Below are 16,617 nucleotides of genomic sequence, written 5' to 3' on the forward strand. Positions count from 1 at the left end.
AGCACCCTTCACACAATGCCAGGAGATGCCACCGGATGTTCCAGAGGAGGGAACCGGCCAGACACTGGCAGCCCAGCAACTCAGTGCAGGAGAAGCCAGGATGCAGACAGGATGGAGACCCTGGGAGGAGTTGGGTGCTGGGAGTTTCTGTTTGGCGGGAGTTTCTGTTTGGCGGTTAACATCTTCCTGTGGGAGACCAGATGGTCGCATGATGAAAGTCTAGAGAGCCTGTGGCTCCATGCGCCCAGGCAGAGGACAGCACAGGGTAGCAACCCCTTCATCTCCCAGCCCCCTCTCTGGCCTCCTGCCCTCTAATAACCACAGAGAACTCAGGCTGCCTGGAGCACACGGCTGAGTGCAAGACAGGGTCACAGCACGCGGTCAGGGGGCTGGTGACACCACCTCAGGACCATCCTTCAACACAGTAAGGGCAGGAGCTGACACTCAGTGGGGCAGAAATGGCCCAGACTCTGGATATGCTCATGTTGAAGGATGAGCAATAGCTGGGATCTGAGCCCGAGTCTCGTTGGGGACTGATGTGGCTGTGGAGGGAAACAGCTACCAGACCACACCTCTGCCCAGGGCAGGGGCTCAGCCAGGGCTCCATGCAGTGAGGGAGGAAGTCCAGCCACTGCCACCTCCCAGGAGTTCAGCCATCGGTGTCACCTTGGAAACGCCTCCTCCGGCCACAAAACCCCATCCTCTCAGCTCTCCCTGCTATGTGGAAAAAGCTTCATCAGCCCCCAAATCACCACAAATTGTAGGTGTCAGAGGCAGGAGGCGCCTGAGAAATAACTGCCACACTCTCGCCTTAAAGACAGGTGGCTGGGGTTAGGGGTGCAGCTCTGGGAACCCTTGGGTTCAGTCCCCAGCACTGAAAACAAACAAGCAAACAACAAAACCGAAGGCCACAAGAGGCAGAGTCCAGAAATGAGGCCCATCCTCGACCCTGCACATAGATCCACCACTATTGCCACTGAGTTCACCAACCCACAGCAACCCCATGGCGCACCTGTGGCCCCCAGAGGACGAGGTCAGGACCAGCCAGCAGCTGTTCTGGGACACAACCAGGCCAGGCACCAATCTGCCTGGGCCACCCTCTCAAGGTACTGAAGAACCCGACCCGGTCACCTCACAGCCTGCCTGAATGCCTGCAGCCAGTCAGGTGCTCACAGGAGCAGGAACAGCTGACACGTGCTCTTCAGGCTGAACGGATGAACCAGGCACTGGAAAAGACATGGTAAGCAGCCTTGGGAACTGCATGGAAAGCGTACATCGGAAATAGTCATGGGAGGTTAAAAAAAAAACAAGTCGGGGGCTGGGGATTTAGCTCAGTGGCATAAGCGCCTGCCTTGCAAGCAGGCAGTCGTGAGTTTGATCTCTGGTACCGATAAAAACGAAAAAGACAAAAAAAAAAAAAAAAGCTGTCAGATATGTACAGGTGGGTGTTAACCTGCATTTTCTGTTTTCAAAATTACAAACACCTAAATATACCTTAAATACCAATTTAAACTGAAAAGGTACTGAGGTGAAATCCAAGGGCTCTGACCAGGGTTACAGCTCAGTGGCACAGCAACTGCCTGGCAAGCACAAGGTCGTGAGTTCGATCCCCTGTAGCCCTCCCCCCAAAAACAAGGGCTCACAGCTGAGGACTGCTTGACCACACTGGCCATGAGGGGCTAATGCCCAGATACAGGGAGGGGCTGCATGCTGCTCACACCTGTCGCTGGGGAAGACATGCCTCTCGTCAGTCAAGGGGAAACGTGGGCCAGGTGTGGTGGCACATTCCTGTAATCCCAGCACTCGGGAGGCTGAGACAGGAGGATTGTTAGAAGGCCAGCCTGGGCTACAAAGTGAGCTCAAGGACAGCCTGAACTGACAGTGAGACCCTGCTTCAAAGACCAAAATAAATAAGGGCACATGGGACAGAGGTCATGGTGTCCATGGCGGGGACCACTGAGGGTCAGGAGGTGGAGCAGAGCAGCACCTGGCCTGGAAAAAAGCACCTGGCCTGGCAGAAGCTGGTGACGGTGCATCTCTTCACCAGGGTCACAGGAGGGTGGGTGAGCTCATGATTACCATCCTGGTCACCTCAGAGAGGAAGCAGGGAGGGTCCCACTGCCAGCTTACTCCCTGTGGCCAGAACTGCAGCTCCCACACCTACAAAGGTGGGCCACGCTCATCCCCTGGGCAGAGGGCAACTTCAGGCTCCAAGAATCCTGCTGTGAAGGTCCCAGCAGGATGCCATGACTCTTTTCATGTGGAAAGTACCAGCCCTGCCCCACCCGGTCACATAGAAGGACATCCCGGGCACTGGTCACAAGGGAGGGATGCTGCCCCTTCCTTACACCAAGCCTCTGGGACTGCATTCCCAGGCCTGTTTTGGAGATACAGGGTCAAGGGACAGTGCTGCAGGTGTCCAGGCCATAGCGCACAAGGGCACATACATACTCACACACACCCAGAGACAGGACATTGTGGCCTGGAACCAGGCTGAGATAACTCAGGGGCTGAAGGTGCGGCTGTGTGGATGCTCACCCCAAGGGCAGCAACATGTGCAGAGTCAAGCTGGTGTCACGGGTCTGTCACACTCCTACGTGCAACGGTGCCACCCCCAGGACCCAGTTCTCAGAGTGAAAGTCAGGCATCTGGTAACTGGAAAGGCTTGGACCCCATCAGGGCTACGCCTCAGCTGGGTGGCAATGCCCCACAGTGGGACGCACACACATGTGAGATACGAACAGGCTTCCCAGCTTCAAAGCAGAAAGACCAAGGCCTCGTTTCCTTTGCCATACAAGGCACGTGAGCACACACGAGCATGCACACACACACACACACCCCTGCAGCCACTGTTAGTGCTCTGCTCCCACCTGCCAGCTCCAACCAGGCCTAGAGCTGGTGATGGACAGGACCCTGCCTCAACCTCAGAGCTGCTTCCAAACCCTGAAGCTGCTCCGTCTGCTGGCCCTATTATTTCAAGGCCCACTGCGGAACCAGGAACTGTCTCAACTTTACTCCCCCATGTCCCAAGCTTAAAAAAAGCACGATGAGTCAGCTGTGCCAGTCACTGGGTCTGGCTACCTGTTCTGGTCTGTGTGGCGTGCACAGGGCACAGAGGAATGCCAAGTGATCTGGAGGCTGCCTGGGGTCACCCAAGGATTGACATTCAGAGCCAGTGGCAGTGTGGGATGGCAGGGCACAGAGGAGCCCGAAGGAGGAGACCCTGTCCCTCTGTGGGAGCGGGGCACAGACCGCCCGCTCAGGCCTCAGGCAAGGTCTGTCCTGAGGGCGGGGCTGGTGAACGTTCTGGCTATGCCGCTCCACAGGGCCACCTATGTGAAATCACAGGTTCAAGCTTTTGGGCCTGCATTTCTCAAGTTCCACCCTCTGCCGGAGACCTAACCCAAAAGTCCTGCTTTCTTCCAGGCCTTGCTCTGCTGCTGAAGATGACCCGAGCACCTTTGCACTGGTCAGGACACTCCTGGAGGGCCTGGCAGTTGGGTGGCCCAGGCTGGCCTGGATGGAGCCCCTGGGAACCCAGAAGCTATTCCCCCACCAGAGCAGGAAGGTCACTGCTTTCCCCGAACCGAGAAAGGGGCTACGGTAGAGCTGTGACCTATAGGCCCCAACCCACAAGCATCCTGCTGGGGTTCTTTTCTAGACTCAGCATACAGATGAGGGAGAGGTTCCTCTGCTGAGGGGACAGAGCCTCTCCAGGGAGGCCCAAGCCTGGACCCGCATTTAGGGTGAAGTCCAGTGGGTTTGGCTTTGTCTTACAGACCAAGGCTCCGAGAGCCTTCTGGAATGTGCTGCATTCTGGTCAGAAGAGTACGTTGCTCTCTGGGGACACCAAACACAGGTCCTTGTGAGGCTGTGTTTCCTGTGGGTGGCGACCCAGGGCAGGCGAGCCCACCTGCCAAAGCCTCCAGAGGGTGGCTCTGGGACTGCACTTTCTTCCGGTCACCAGCCTGGAGCTGTTCCACCACATCACCATGCTCCTTCTGCCTTTGTCTGCGATGGCCTCAGACTTATGATGCTCCTGCCTCAGCTTCCCAAGTGCTGGGAGGACAGGTATGCGGACTAGGCCTGGCCTCTTTCCCTTTTAGTTCTGAACAATTGAGAGAGTAACACAGCTCATCTGCTAGGTTCCCTGCTCAACAGAAATTGCTTTTTGCCTAATATGTAACAGGTTTGTCTCTCTTTCTCTTTTGTCTGTTTTAAAAATAAAATCAAGGGCTGGAGATGCACTGGGTGGTAAAGCACCTGCCCAGCAGGTGGTGCAAGGCCTGAATTTGATCCCTGGCCTTGCATGAAAATAGAAACACAAATATAAAGCAGACATGGTAGTCACCCTCTGTCTCCCGGGGTGCATGTGGAGCTACCGAGGGTCTGGATCCAGCCACACTTCTGCAGGGCTTCTAACATCACCTCTGTTTTCCACTGTGAACAGTCCAAGTCTGTCTGAGATGGGCACTGCACTGCTGCCTCCGGGGACCACACTGGTGTCCTGCACAGGGCAGGCAACCAGAGAGGCCACATCACAGCTCTGTGTCTATACCTGACAAGGCCACACCTTCCTGCCCCGCAGGTCTCCACCTTGAAACCTGCTTTGCCCTTCACCAGACATGACATTGAGATCCACCCACAGGGTCCAACATTCAAGTCCACCGTCTGACCCCCACCTGCCACTCACCAAGGACCCTTTGTTCCAAGTAAAGAGAAAGATCAGAAGAGACCACGAAGGCCAGGGATGGTGGCACATGCCTATAACCCCAGCTACTTGGAAGCTGAGAAAAGAAGATCACAAGCCCCGTGGGCAATTTAGCCTGACCCTGTCTCAAAGAAACATCGGCTGGGAATGTAGCTCAGTGGCAGAGTGCTTGCCTAGCATGTAAGAGGACCTGGGTTCAATCCCCAGTACCAAAATTTTTTAAATTAAACAAAATAATAATAAAGAGACCACCCAGCAATCAAAACCGGTCAGGACACTGGAACTTGGGCTCTAACCAGAGGAAACCAAGGAGTCTCATGTGCTCATGGTGGATGCGGAGACCGCAGGTACCACCATGAGCCACACAAGCGGGGGTTTCCAGGCAGAGGATGGTAACCAGGCTTTCCCCTTTCCATCACCAGTCAGGGGCCCCAGGGGCAGACTGAGACAAAAACAGCCCAGAGCCCAGCACAGGGACTCCTGGAGCACAGCTGTCACACATCTGAACCAGGGGAGAGGACGAGGAGCCTGCAGGGCCATCCAGAACAGTGTCCGGATCTGCTGTGGGATGAGGAGCTGCCATGACAGCCTGTACGGGGGAAGCCTCCTCTGCTTGCCTTAGGAGGGCCTGCGGGGTGCCAACTCGCTTCCCTGGAGTACTCTTTCCAGAGCACAGCCCACTGAGGTCCACTGCGCCTGAAGGGTGCTGCCTGTGGCAGAGGAAGCCGAGGCCACTGGTCTGGCACTGCAGAGCCCCAGTCAGCAGAGTAACGACAAAGAGAACAGGCAGCCTCTGGTATGTCAGAGGGGGGGTGCTGGTCGGACAGGAATGCTGTGCCTGGCTCACAGCCACATACAATGGTGTGATCAAAAAGTACAGTGAATGTTTACATTCAAAAAATGTTTTACAGTAAGGCACGAAGCCATGAATCCCCCTTAAAACATTCTCCTTTGCTTTGAACACATGCATCCCATCCATCTTGCCACTTTCTGCAGCAGTTTTGGAGGCCTCTTTTCTGAAGGTCTGTTATGGCTGTGTCTAGATGTCCCCCAAAGCCTCATGCAGTCATAGGTAGGGCTAGGGTACAATAGTGCAATGCTAGGATTCATGGTGCAACTCTAGGATTAAAGGTGCCAGGATTAAGGATGGGTGATTACTAAATCAGTTCACTGATTAGTTTGGCATGGTTCTAATCCCAGGGTAGAATATAAATCACAGGAGGTGGCTCATCGTGTCCCTCACTTGCTCTTCAGCTTTCTACCCACCATGAACTGTTTCTCCTCTGTGATGCCTGTTTGCCACATCACCCTCTTTGGAGCCAGCTGACTATGAAGCAAAACCTCTACAAACTGCAAGCTGAATAAACCTTTCCTCCTTCACTGTGCATGTTGGGTATTTTGTCTCAGCAATGAGAAAAGTAACTAAGACAGTTCATTCTAAGGTCCGATATCAAACACAGTGAACTCTGCTGCTGCTGAGTCCCTTTCAAGGGAAACACAGCCCATAAAAACACAAGGCTGGATCCTCATCCACCTTATCCACCAGCTCCATTGTGCGACTCCTGGCTCTTCCCAAAGTCAAAACGACCAGGAAAGGTCAACAGTGTCAATCAGATCAGAACATCCGGCAGCCACAACAGCACATCGAGGCATCAGGAAAGAAGCCTCCCGGAGCTGCTACAGATTGTGGCAAGAGTGACAGGTAAGTGTATTTAAGGTGGTGAGGGAGAGGATATGGAGAGGGATTCATGGCATTGTCTTTCAGTGGTAATAAACTTTAAAACTGTAAACATTTACCATATCGTTCCATCACACCAAGTAGCTCTCCCTTCCCACGCTGTTTTGGCAATGCTGGGAATGGAACCCAGGATCCTGCATGTGCTAGGCAACTGTTCTACTCCCCCCGCCAGGCACCCAGCCCGCACAGGCACTTCTGAAGCAAGGCAGTGAGCAGCTCTGTGTTGGCCCTTAAGATTTGGGAAGGGCACTTCCACCCAGGCCCATGAGGGCAGTGTGGCCAGACCCTCACATGTGCCATGCTGGGCAACTAAGCGACTCAGCCATGTGTCAGAGTTCAGCAAAGCAGATCGGCACTCTAAGTAGCTACCCGAGGAACGGGGCTGGAGAGAGCAGCAGCGCCGGAGCTGAGTTCTGGCAGGACAGCTTCAGAGGGGGCAGAGGGGAGAGGGTAGCAGGGACAGACCAACGGACACAGTGCTGCTCAGGAAGCGCCGAGCCAGCAGCAAGGTGGACACAGCCTCGTCCTCTAGGTGGTGCTAGCCCATGTTAGAGAAGCGGGCCTGGCTCTGCACGTGACACGGAACACAAGGAAAGGGTGCAGCAGGAGGCAAAGCCATATGGCCGTCAAGGAGAGCATGCAGGGAAGGGTGGTGTCTGGCTGTGGACACGAGAGTGGGGCAGATGGCCACAGAGCACCACATGCAGGCTCCACCTGTGCTTCTCGCCTTCCTCCTCCTCGTCTCGGAGCTGCTTGGTCTTCGGCTCCCCATCTTCCTTGTCCTGCAAGACAGGGAGAAACCCACCGCTCAGACAGCCACTCCCACTCCTAGCTCACGTGGCACCAAGGAGGACTGCACATCTTTGAAGCCACACACTCAGCACCTCATAGTGTGATGCTCCCTGCCCTCTACATGCAGCCTGAACCCCCTGCAGGTCCCAGGCATGGTAGCCCCAGGGGGTTTAGATGGTGGGAAATGGAGCTGGTCAGTGTCACAGAGTCTATGCGGGCAGCTGACCCTCTTCAGGGGTCTAGAGAGAGTGAGGGCAGACGGGAAAGGACCAATCTGATCACTAGCAACCAAGGTGGAAACAGAGCTCTCCAGGCTGGAGGCATCTCCAGAAATATCTGTGGGTGGATAGACTGAAATGGAGATTTCTATACACTTTAGGCTAACCTTGAACCCACTATGTAGCTCACTCAGGCTGGCCCTCCTACCTCAGCCTCCTGAGTACTGCATTACAGGCATACGCCTCCATGCACAGCCACAAACACTATTTAGTTCCTTTTTAGGAAATGAGGCCCACTAGAATGGGGACTATGATGCACTCTGGGAGATGGAGGCAAAGGGAATTCTTGTTTCTAGGAGAAAATGTTCTCCCACCTCTAGTTCTTTGGTTCAGTCCTACCCATCTCCCACTTTTTCTTTTTTTTGGTACCGGGGATCAAACTTTCATGACCTCACCCTTGCCAGGCAGGTGCTTACACCACTGAGCTAAATCCCCAGCCCACTTTTTGGTTTTGATGTTTCCTGAAATGGGATCTTGCTATGTTGCAAGGCTAGTCTTTAACTTGTAGGTCCAAGTGATGCCCCTGCCTCAGCCTCCTACATGGCTGGGACTGCAGGTGTGCCCTATCTCTCCCACCCATTTTTAGTGTAGAGAAGTCCTGTTCATGTCACCCTTGGCATGGTGTGCTTGTTCTCAGGTGCCCCCAGGCCCACAACAGGAGGACATTGCCCGCTGCTTCCACCTGCAGCACAAAGCGTCCGTGGGCTGTCCTGCTTCCTGTCTTGCTGCTGTGACTGCTGGCCTGGCACATGAAGCCCCAGCCACATGCCTGAAAGCACAGGGGGTTCTCCCAGGTCCCATGTCCCCATAGACTGTCTGAAGCATGCACCTCTCCCTGCCTAAAGACTCACCCAGCAGAGTCAGGGCAGCATCCCCAGGCTTCCTGTCAGTCAGTGACTCTCCGGCAGGACAGTGAGCACCCATGGAAGGACAGTGTCTGGGGCGATGACCCCACCCAGCTGGACACTCAGAGCTCAGAGCCAGCGGCCCGGAATCACACGTTCCAGGTCCTCTGTCCAACCTGTGGACAAACCTGGGGAGCAGCTCTATCAAAGGGAAAAGGACAGCGCCTGGCCACAGCCATAGGACCTGTCTGCTGCGCATGCAGATGGATCTCTTTCCGGTCTCCGCCTGTCTTCTTGCCTATCAAGAGCAAAGCTGCCTCTGTAAGGACTCTGATCTCAGCTGCTGTCCAGTGCTCCCACGTGAGTTGGATCTGACCCCAGCCGGCCCCAGCTGCAGGGCGTCAGCGCCTGGGTGCCCCATGACTCAGGATCCAAGTCACCCTTCGTGGGACCCCTACCTCTGCCTGCCCCACCCCCAGGCAGCTGTATTTGATCTGGAGAAGAAGCTGCCTCTGCATTTCCCCTTGCTCCACCCCATCCTCCCCACCCATAGACAGCACAGCCTCTGCTCCAGCCTTGCTGGCGCCCACCTGCCCCAGGACAGGGGCAGCCTACCCAGGCTCCCAGGCAAAGACCCTATCTTCCTGGCAGCCAGCAACTGTTTCCTTCATATTCAGGTCTTAATCAGTACAAGTGTTTCCAAGGGCACCTCAGGACCACCCTCCAGCCAGGACTATCCCAACCGACTCCTCAGCAATCAGCTGCTCTTCCCACCAGCCCCGGCCCCTCAGAGCCCAAAGGAGGAAGGAGGAGCCTCTGGGGCAAGATTGTAGGGGTTTCACAAACAGCTCTGGCCGAACAAAGCCTGAATGCATTGCTTTCTAATGTCTGAAATCCTTTTAGCAGAGACAACACTTTAACAAACAACATTAGAAGCTGGATGGTAGTGCACGCCTGTAATTCTAGGACTCTGAAAGCCTTAGACAGGAAGATCACAAGTTCAAATCTAGTCCATGCGACTTGTGAGACCCTGCAACAAAATGAAAAAATAAAAATAAAAAGTAAAGAAGATTGGCCAGGTGTGGTGGCACATGCCTGTAATCTCAACACTCAGAAGGCTGAGGCAGGAGGATCACTGCCAGTTTAAGGCCATCCTGGGCTTCAAAGTGAGTTCAAGATCAGCCTAAACTGGAAAGTAAAACCCTGTCTCAACAACAACAAACAACAACAAAACAAAAAAAAAAAAAAAGAGGAAGAGAAAGAAGATCATCTAAAACATAGCTCAGTGCAAAGGCCCCAGGTTCAACTTCTAGTACCAAAAAAAAACAAAAATAAAAAACAAAAAAACAGAGTTGTAGAGCACAGTCCCAGCATGGATAGGCTGAGGCAAGATGGTTGTTTGAGTCCCAGAGCTCCAAAATAAATAAAACCACACATTGAGCACAGTGACATCAACTCTTTCGTCACTGTTCGAGAATTCAATGAGGCCACACTGCAGTGAAGTTTTCTCTGTGAGAAGATTTCAGCTGTAGGACCACTCGGACTTTCTACTTCCTGAGTCAGGACTGTTGATCTGTGCCTTTCAGGCACACCCATGTCACCTGTCCGTGAGTTTACCCACACGAAATAGCTTACACAACACCCCCCACACTGACGACCCAGACAGGCTCTCCTAAGTTGCTAAACTGCCCAGGGTGGGCTCAAACTTGCAATCCTCCTGCCTCAGCCTTCCACCGCACTGGGAGTTCACATGTGCAGGTTCCTTATCCTTTCAAGGCCCATGAGAGCCATGGTGATGTCAAAGCTCGTCTGCCTAAGACAGGCCCTCCACCTCCCAGGCAAGGTGCCATGATGGGCTGCTCCTCAGCTCCCACTGTGAAGGCGGCTTCACTCGCTGACCAGCAGGGACTTAGACAGGAGAGCAGGGCAGCACCAAGCCTCGCCGCGGCCCAGAGGCAGGGCCACCACCACCAGTTCAGTTACCAGCAGCCAGACAGACAAGCAGGAGGGTGGTGGGGAGAACACAGCCGCCCTGTCCCGTTCCTCTGCTCCCTTCTGCCAGGTCCAGCAAGGTCTCTCTTCTCTGCAGCCCCCAGCCCTTTGCTCTGCTGGCTCTGCCTCGGAGGCAGGGACACAGAAGGCAAGAACTCCAGCTTTGAGGACTCCAGTGCACCCATCGCTCCACGCCCTGAGTGTTCTGCACCCCTGGGATGTGGCCAGGGACATGGCTTCAGGGAAGAAGCCACCTTCCAGCCCCATCTTCAGTGTCCGACAGGGGAATGGGTGGCTACCACAGGAGGCAGTGCGCTGTGAGGGGGAACTGCAAAGACCCACACAGCTGGCCGGCCAGGACCAGGGTCCATGGAGACCAGGGTAGGGTCAAACCTGGCCTAAGGCACTTGTTGCTACCTGCTCGAGGTTACTGTCCTGGGCAGGGGCACAGGGAAAAAAAACCCCACCCCCAGCCTGAGGCTTGCCTGTGGCTCAGGTTTTAAGAGCTGCGGTGTGTGGGGGGGAGTCTCCCCTCCAGAAGGGAGCAGGGGGCTGGGAGGAGTCAGCAGAGCCGATTTCTGGGACCCAGCTCAGGTGGGGAACATGTCCCTGAACCCTCATGGACCCGCCAGCCCACCTGGGAGGGCTGCTGACATCTCTGTGGGAATTGGCCCTTTGCACAATTGGGGAAAACAGGGTGGTGGTTCCTGGCAGTGCCTGCCTGTGATCCAGCTGCTTGGGAGGCTGAGATGGGACAATCAAAGGTTCGCAGCTAATGTGAACAACTTGGCAAGACCCTGTCTCAAAAAAAAGAGCAGGAATGAAGCTCAGTGGAGTGCCCCTGGGTTCACTCCTGATATTAAATCGCCTATCTTGCAAGTGTGCAGTCATGAGTTCAATCCCTGGTACCAAAAATAAAAATAAAAAATAGAGACAGAGAGACAGACAGAGACCAAGACAGTGAGAAAGAGAAGAGACACAGAGAGATACAAAGAGACAGAGATATAGATAGACAGAGACACAGAGAGAGACAGAGACAGAGACAGAGAGACAGAGAGACTCAAACTCTAGCCCTCTAAGAGGTGGAAGTTTGAGCCTTTCCATTGTCTTGAGCCCAGGGTGAGGGAGAATTGGAGAAGTAGAGAGGGACACACACAGCACCCGGGGTCAGCCAGGTCCCACCACCTGTCCTGGTGTGCTGGGATCTGGTGATTTCCTACGGGTGCACCAGAGGCAGCAGGGCAGCCACAGGAGCCCGACTCTCCCTGGAGAGGGGAAGCTAAGCCCTGGGCTGACAGCCACCTCGATCCTGCCGTGGTTCTCTCTGCAGGAGGTTGAGCTGGGGGTGAGGGCTCTCTGAGCTTACTGCCTGTCCCCCAGCACAGCTCCCAGGGCACATGCTGTGCCCTCCTTCTGCACCTGCACGCCTGACTCTGCCAACAAGCAGGGCACAGCGAGCAGTGCACGTGATGGGAAGCCTGGTTCTGTTGTCTTGGCTGTGGCCGAGGGCAGGTCACAACACCTGCCCTACCTCGCTTCCTCATCAGTGAAGACAAGGACCGTCACAGGACATCACAGCCCTATTCCAGGAGGAAGCACAGAAGACACAGGCTGAGGGAATGGGCCAGTGGGGCAAGGAGAACTGGGCCTCAGCAGCAAGGACAGGGCGGTAGGAGACAGCAGTGGGGACACAGCGAGTCGCCTGGCTTGGCAGTCCTGGGATCAGACGAGCGGTGTCACCACATGCTGTAGAGACATCAGGCAGGGTGTGGAAGGAGCCTGGTCTCCTGCCAAAGGTGGCTGGGACAGCGGACAGCAGGGCAGGGAGGCCAGGGCCCTCCAGGCTTGAAGCTGAGGCCAGCTAAGAGGCTCTGCCCGGCACAGCCATTCCCCAGGGGCTGTGAACAGAGAAAAACAAAAGCGCCCAGCAGGAAAATGGAGCAAAGGACTGCAGATAAGAGGGAACTGGGTCAGGCTGTGGGGACACAGGCAGGGGCCAGCTCCAGGAGACAGCTCTGTGGTGTGGTGACTCACTGGGAGAAAAAGGCACCTCTCACAAGAGCCGGTGGGGGCAAAGGGACAGAATGGGTGCAACGTCCTTGAGGCAGACTAGGGCAGGCCTGGGCAGGCGGGGCAGTGAGGGGGAGTGCCTGTCCAGGGCTCCTTGTAGAAGCCACTGCCCACAGCCCATGGCCAAGGCCCCAAGACCACAGGTGCCCTGCTGCATCACAGGAGTGCGAGAGCTGGCCCTGGGCCAGACTGGGTCCTAGTCTCACCACAAGTCCCCCAGGAAACCAGCCTACTGAGTGAGGTATTATCTTTGTTAGTCCACAAATATTGACCGTGCTGGCCACAGAGCAGGGTGTGGCTTCTGGCCTGGCTGCCCAGGAGGGCTTAGGGTGAGTGATTCCAGAAAAAGAGGTGCAGCTCTTCAGATTCCTGGGAAGAGCAGCCCTGGGGCAAGGGACAGAGTGAAAGTGGGCAGAGAGGGTGTAGCAGGCTGGGGCTCCAAATTGTGCCTTCCCCCCCCCCAAGTACTGGGGTTGGGGATTAAACCCAGAGAATGGGCTGAGCTATACCCTCCTTGGTTTTCAGTTTTGAGACAGGGTTTGTGAAGTGGCCCAGGCTGGGCTAGAATCTGGATTGGGGATGGAACACAACAGAGAAGCATAGCCCCTCCCACCGTCAGGGCTTCCCCTCTACCAGACGGACAGAAATAATCCCTGTAAGGTCCACGGCAAGCCCACCTCGCTCTGCACCTCTGCATGCAGCAGGCCTGGACCCATGCCTCTGCACAGCCTGGCCAAAGGAGGCTCCCACTGGCCTCTGCAGAAAGTAGTCGGGGCCAGACCTTCCTCTCAGGCGACAGACCTTGAGGCCACACTCTGCCCCTGCTAACTAAGGCAGGGCTGAGGACTAAGCAAGGTGGCAGCCTGGGGTGTCCTGAGCCCTGCTGGCTCCATTCCTCCTTAGAGATATGTCACTGTTCTCACTCCCTACTCTTACACTGTTCAAGAAACCCCAAGAGAGGGCTAGGGATAAAGCTCAGCGGTCCAGCCCCCCTGGTAAGTGTGAAATTGTGAGTTCAATCCCTGGTTCCAAAAAACAAAAACAAAAAGAAACAAAAAGACAAGACTAGTACCTGGCAACCAGCTAGAGGCGGACCTACCAACACCTGCAGGCCAGTGGGAGCCCTCATCCTTTTCAACAGTGCTTTTTGGGGCCACTTTTAAGCTTTAAAAACAAGGCCCAGTTGGAACTAAGCTAAGGGCCCATCAATGGGAGAGGGATAAAGAAAACATGGAGTATGCACACACCTATACATGTTCACACATGCACCTCACACCCATGGGTGCTCACACCCATGCACACATGCTATTTCCTCCTGGGAAGGGGGAGTCCCTGGCAACAGAAACAGGATGGGTGTGAGGCAAAGTGAGAGAAGCCAGGCATGGACCTCGAGTCCCCGTGGGATCTACAGAAGCCAAACTCAGAAGCAGCCTCGGGAAGGCGCTTGCTCAAGGGGAGGTGCTGATCAAAGGGCAGAACACTCCTGCACGAGGAAGCGTGAGCTTAGAGACCCACTGCACAGCACAGTGACCACACAGGGCTGTGTGCTGTATTCTTCAAGACTGCTAAGAAAGTAGATCTTACAAGTTCCTATTTCAAAACAATGGTGAGTGAGTGAATTGACTGATGTGTGAACTAGCCCGACAAACCAGGCGTTAACTTTTCCTATAGTGAGTACATATATCAAAACACCACACTGTACCCCATAATTATATACAATTATTATTTGCCAATTACCAATAAAAACTTTAATAAGGCTTAGTCAAGGGTGGTGGTACACATCGGAAATCCCAGCTCACAGGAGCCTAAAGCAAGGGGACGCAAGTTCAAGGTTAACATGCGTAACTTACTGAGACTCTGTCCCCAAATTAAAAATGCAAGACCTGGGGGTGTAGCTCAGTAGTAGAGCACCCTGGGTTCAATCTTCAGGTGTGAAAAAAGCTCAGAGTAAGAATGAGTCCCTTGGGGCTGGGGATTTAGCTCAGCGGCATAAGCACCTGCCTTGCAAGCAGGCAGTTCGATCCCGGGTACCGATAAAAAAGAAAAAGACAAAAAAAAAAAAAAAAAAAAAAAAAGAATGAGTCCCTTGGGCTGGGGTGTCACTCAATGAAGAGTGCTTATCCAGCATGCAGGAGGCCTGGGGTTCCATCCCAGCACAAGAAGAGCAAGGGGGAAAGCAATGCCTACCAGGGTGAGTGACAAGAGACCCCGGGCCGGGAGCAGGCCCCACACTCAGGAGGCTTCTCCACAAACCCATCATTTCTGAGCCACTTGAAAACTCCACTCACCAGGCAGCTGGCCTGGCTTCAGCACTCTCCATTGGACCATGCTCTCCCCAGGCCTTCTAACACTCTCCACCCCGACTCTGATTCTGCCTGGATGTGCTTGTGTGAGGCGGGGCCATCCGTCTTCTCTGGACTGGAAACTCTGAGAAGCCTGCCCTCCTCGGCACCCCAGCTCCAGGCTCCCCCTGGCTGGGCTGCCACCAAGTGAACAACAGCAGGGAGGAAGAAGATTCATGCTACCCCTGTCGCTGCTGGGGCCTCCCCTCCACCCCACTGTCCAAGCTGGCTGGCAGGGCCTATGCAGATGTCACCCTGGGCCACGGATGAAGCTCTGGGACTTGGGTCTGTGCATTCCACACTGCACTCCTCCCTTCAGGCAGAGCTCAGGACAGTGGGGACAGAGACAACCTGAAGTCCTATCTTCTGTTACCACATGGTCCTATCCATGAATGAGCCAGGCCTGCTCATTCATCCCTTGAGGATCTGTCCCCCTCCCTTCTAACAACCCTGCTTCTGTCTTGCAACATTAACCCTGCTGCTTCCCACTTCTCAGGAGTACAGCAGGGATAATTTAACTGGGTTTCCTAAGATTGGAAGACACTCCATTAGAAGAGGAATGTTGGGACTGGGGATTTAGCTCAGCAGCATAAGCGCCTGCCTTGCAAGCAGGCAGTTGTGGGTTCGATCCCCGGTGCTGATAAAAAGGAAAAAGACCAAAAAAAAAGAGGAATGCTAGGAGGACTGGTCCCAAATGTTACTCGTTTCTGTTCTACCACAGTTCCAACAATAACACCTGTTATTTTTATTACCTGTTAAAAGCTTGCCAAGCAACTGATTATTCACTTAGCTGGGTAACGTTGGAATTATTGAGTATAATCAGTATTATTAGTTAATCACTGTAAAACATGAGTAAGGCCGGCCATTCTTCCTCATACAAGAGAACAGAGGCCCACCCAGTGCAGCTACAGTGCCTGGGGCAGCCAGGACCCACAGCAGGGGGGTCTTCAAGCTTTGGCTGCTGCCCCAGTGCCCCCACTACTCCCTCAGACCGGTCTCCCGCAACACCAGAGCTGCCAGCTCTTCCTGCTGTCATCACCAAGGGAGGCCCAAAATGGTGACTTTGATCACGAAAAGTGCCCCGGACCACAGGACAGATACGTGCCGAGGCATGAAGAGTTGTATTTCCCAACCAGGGAGACCTAGAACTCACAGGGCATAGATGGGACAGGCCAGCTGCTCATGCCCAGGGCCAGAGGCTCAATAAAGACGGCAGCCTGATGGTAGCACAGGGACACACACGAATACACACACACGTACACACACACACATGTACACAAGTACACACACATGTACACACACACACATACACATACAAGAACCCAAGGGCAGCAAGTCCACATACCACAGCCACGGCTGCAACTTTGGCAACGCCACGTGCACAGGCAGCCCAAAACTTCACGGGGTCAAATGACACATTTTGCTGCCGAAATATCTCAGTAACAGACACGAGAAACCAGAGGAATCCATCCTGTGGTCTGCTGTCCTGACTGACTCAAACCCTAGACAGCATCTCCAGGCCACCCGGCTTGATGAGGCAGGAAGCCACAGCTGGGGCCGGGTCAGTATCCAGTGACGACAGCAAACCAGTGCTGCTGGAGAGCAAGCTGAGGACGGTCAGAGGTGGTATGTTCCAGCAACCCCCGAAGCCTGATACTAGACACGCAGCGGAACCTGCAGGCATGTCACAGACCTGTTACCCAAATCAGGACCAATGGCTCCAGCACCTGAGGCTAAAACTGAAGGGAAGAAAGTGACTAGTGGCAGCCAGAGGTGATGCTACACACCTGTGACCCCGGCACTAGGGATGAGACAGACAATTCAAGGCCAGCCTGAGCTACAGAGTGGG

The 16,617-nt window shown here is 54.5% G+C and overlaps 1 protein-coding gene and 1 long non-coding RNA gene across 3 annotated transcripts in view; one reads left to right on the forward strand and one right to left on the reverse strand.

Moving 5' to 3' along the window:
- The window catches only part of Ccdc12 (coiled-coil domain containing 12), a 43,531-nt gene that overhangs the window by 8,715 nt on the left and 18,199 nt on the right, over positions 1–16,617 (reverse strand). For both annotated transcript variants that reach the window (XM_005006843.4, XM_063261073.1), the window contains exon 2: positions 7,164–7,231. In XM_005006843.4, the coding sequence (XP_005006900.1) occupies positions 7,164–7,231 (68 nt within the window). The remainder of the gene's footprint in view (positions 1–7,163; positions 7,232–16,617) is intronic.
- Positions 634–7,169, forward strand: LOC134478745 (uncharacterized). Its single transcript, XR_010051590.1, has 3 exons — positions 634–1,240; positions 3,427–4,071; positions 4,451–7,169. It is a non-coding gene; the product is annotated as an uncharacterized LOC134478745 (long non-coding RNA).

This window comes from Cavia porcellus, unplaced genomic scaffold (assembly GCF_034190915.1).
Source record: "Cavia porcellus strain 051 isolate PalLab524CR breed Dunkin Hartley unplaced genomic scaffold, mCavPor4.1 scaffold_14, whole genome shotgun sequence".
NCBI lineage: Eukaryota > Metazoa > Chordata > Mammalia > Rodentia > Caviidae > Cavia > Cavia porcellus.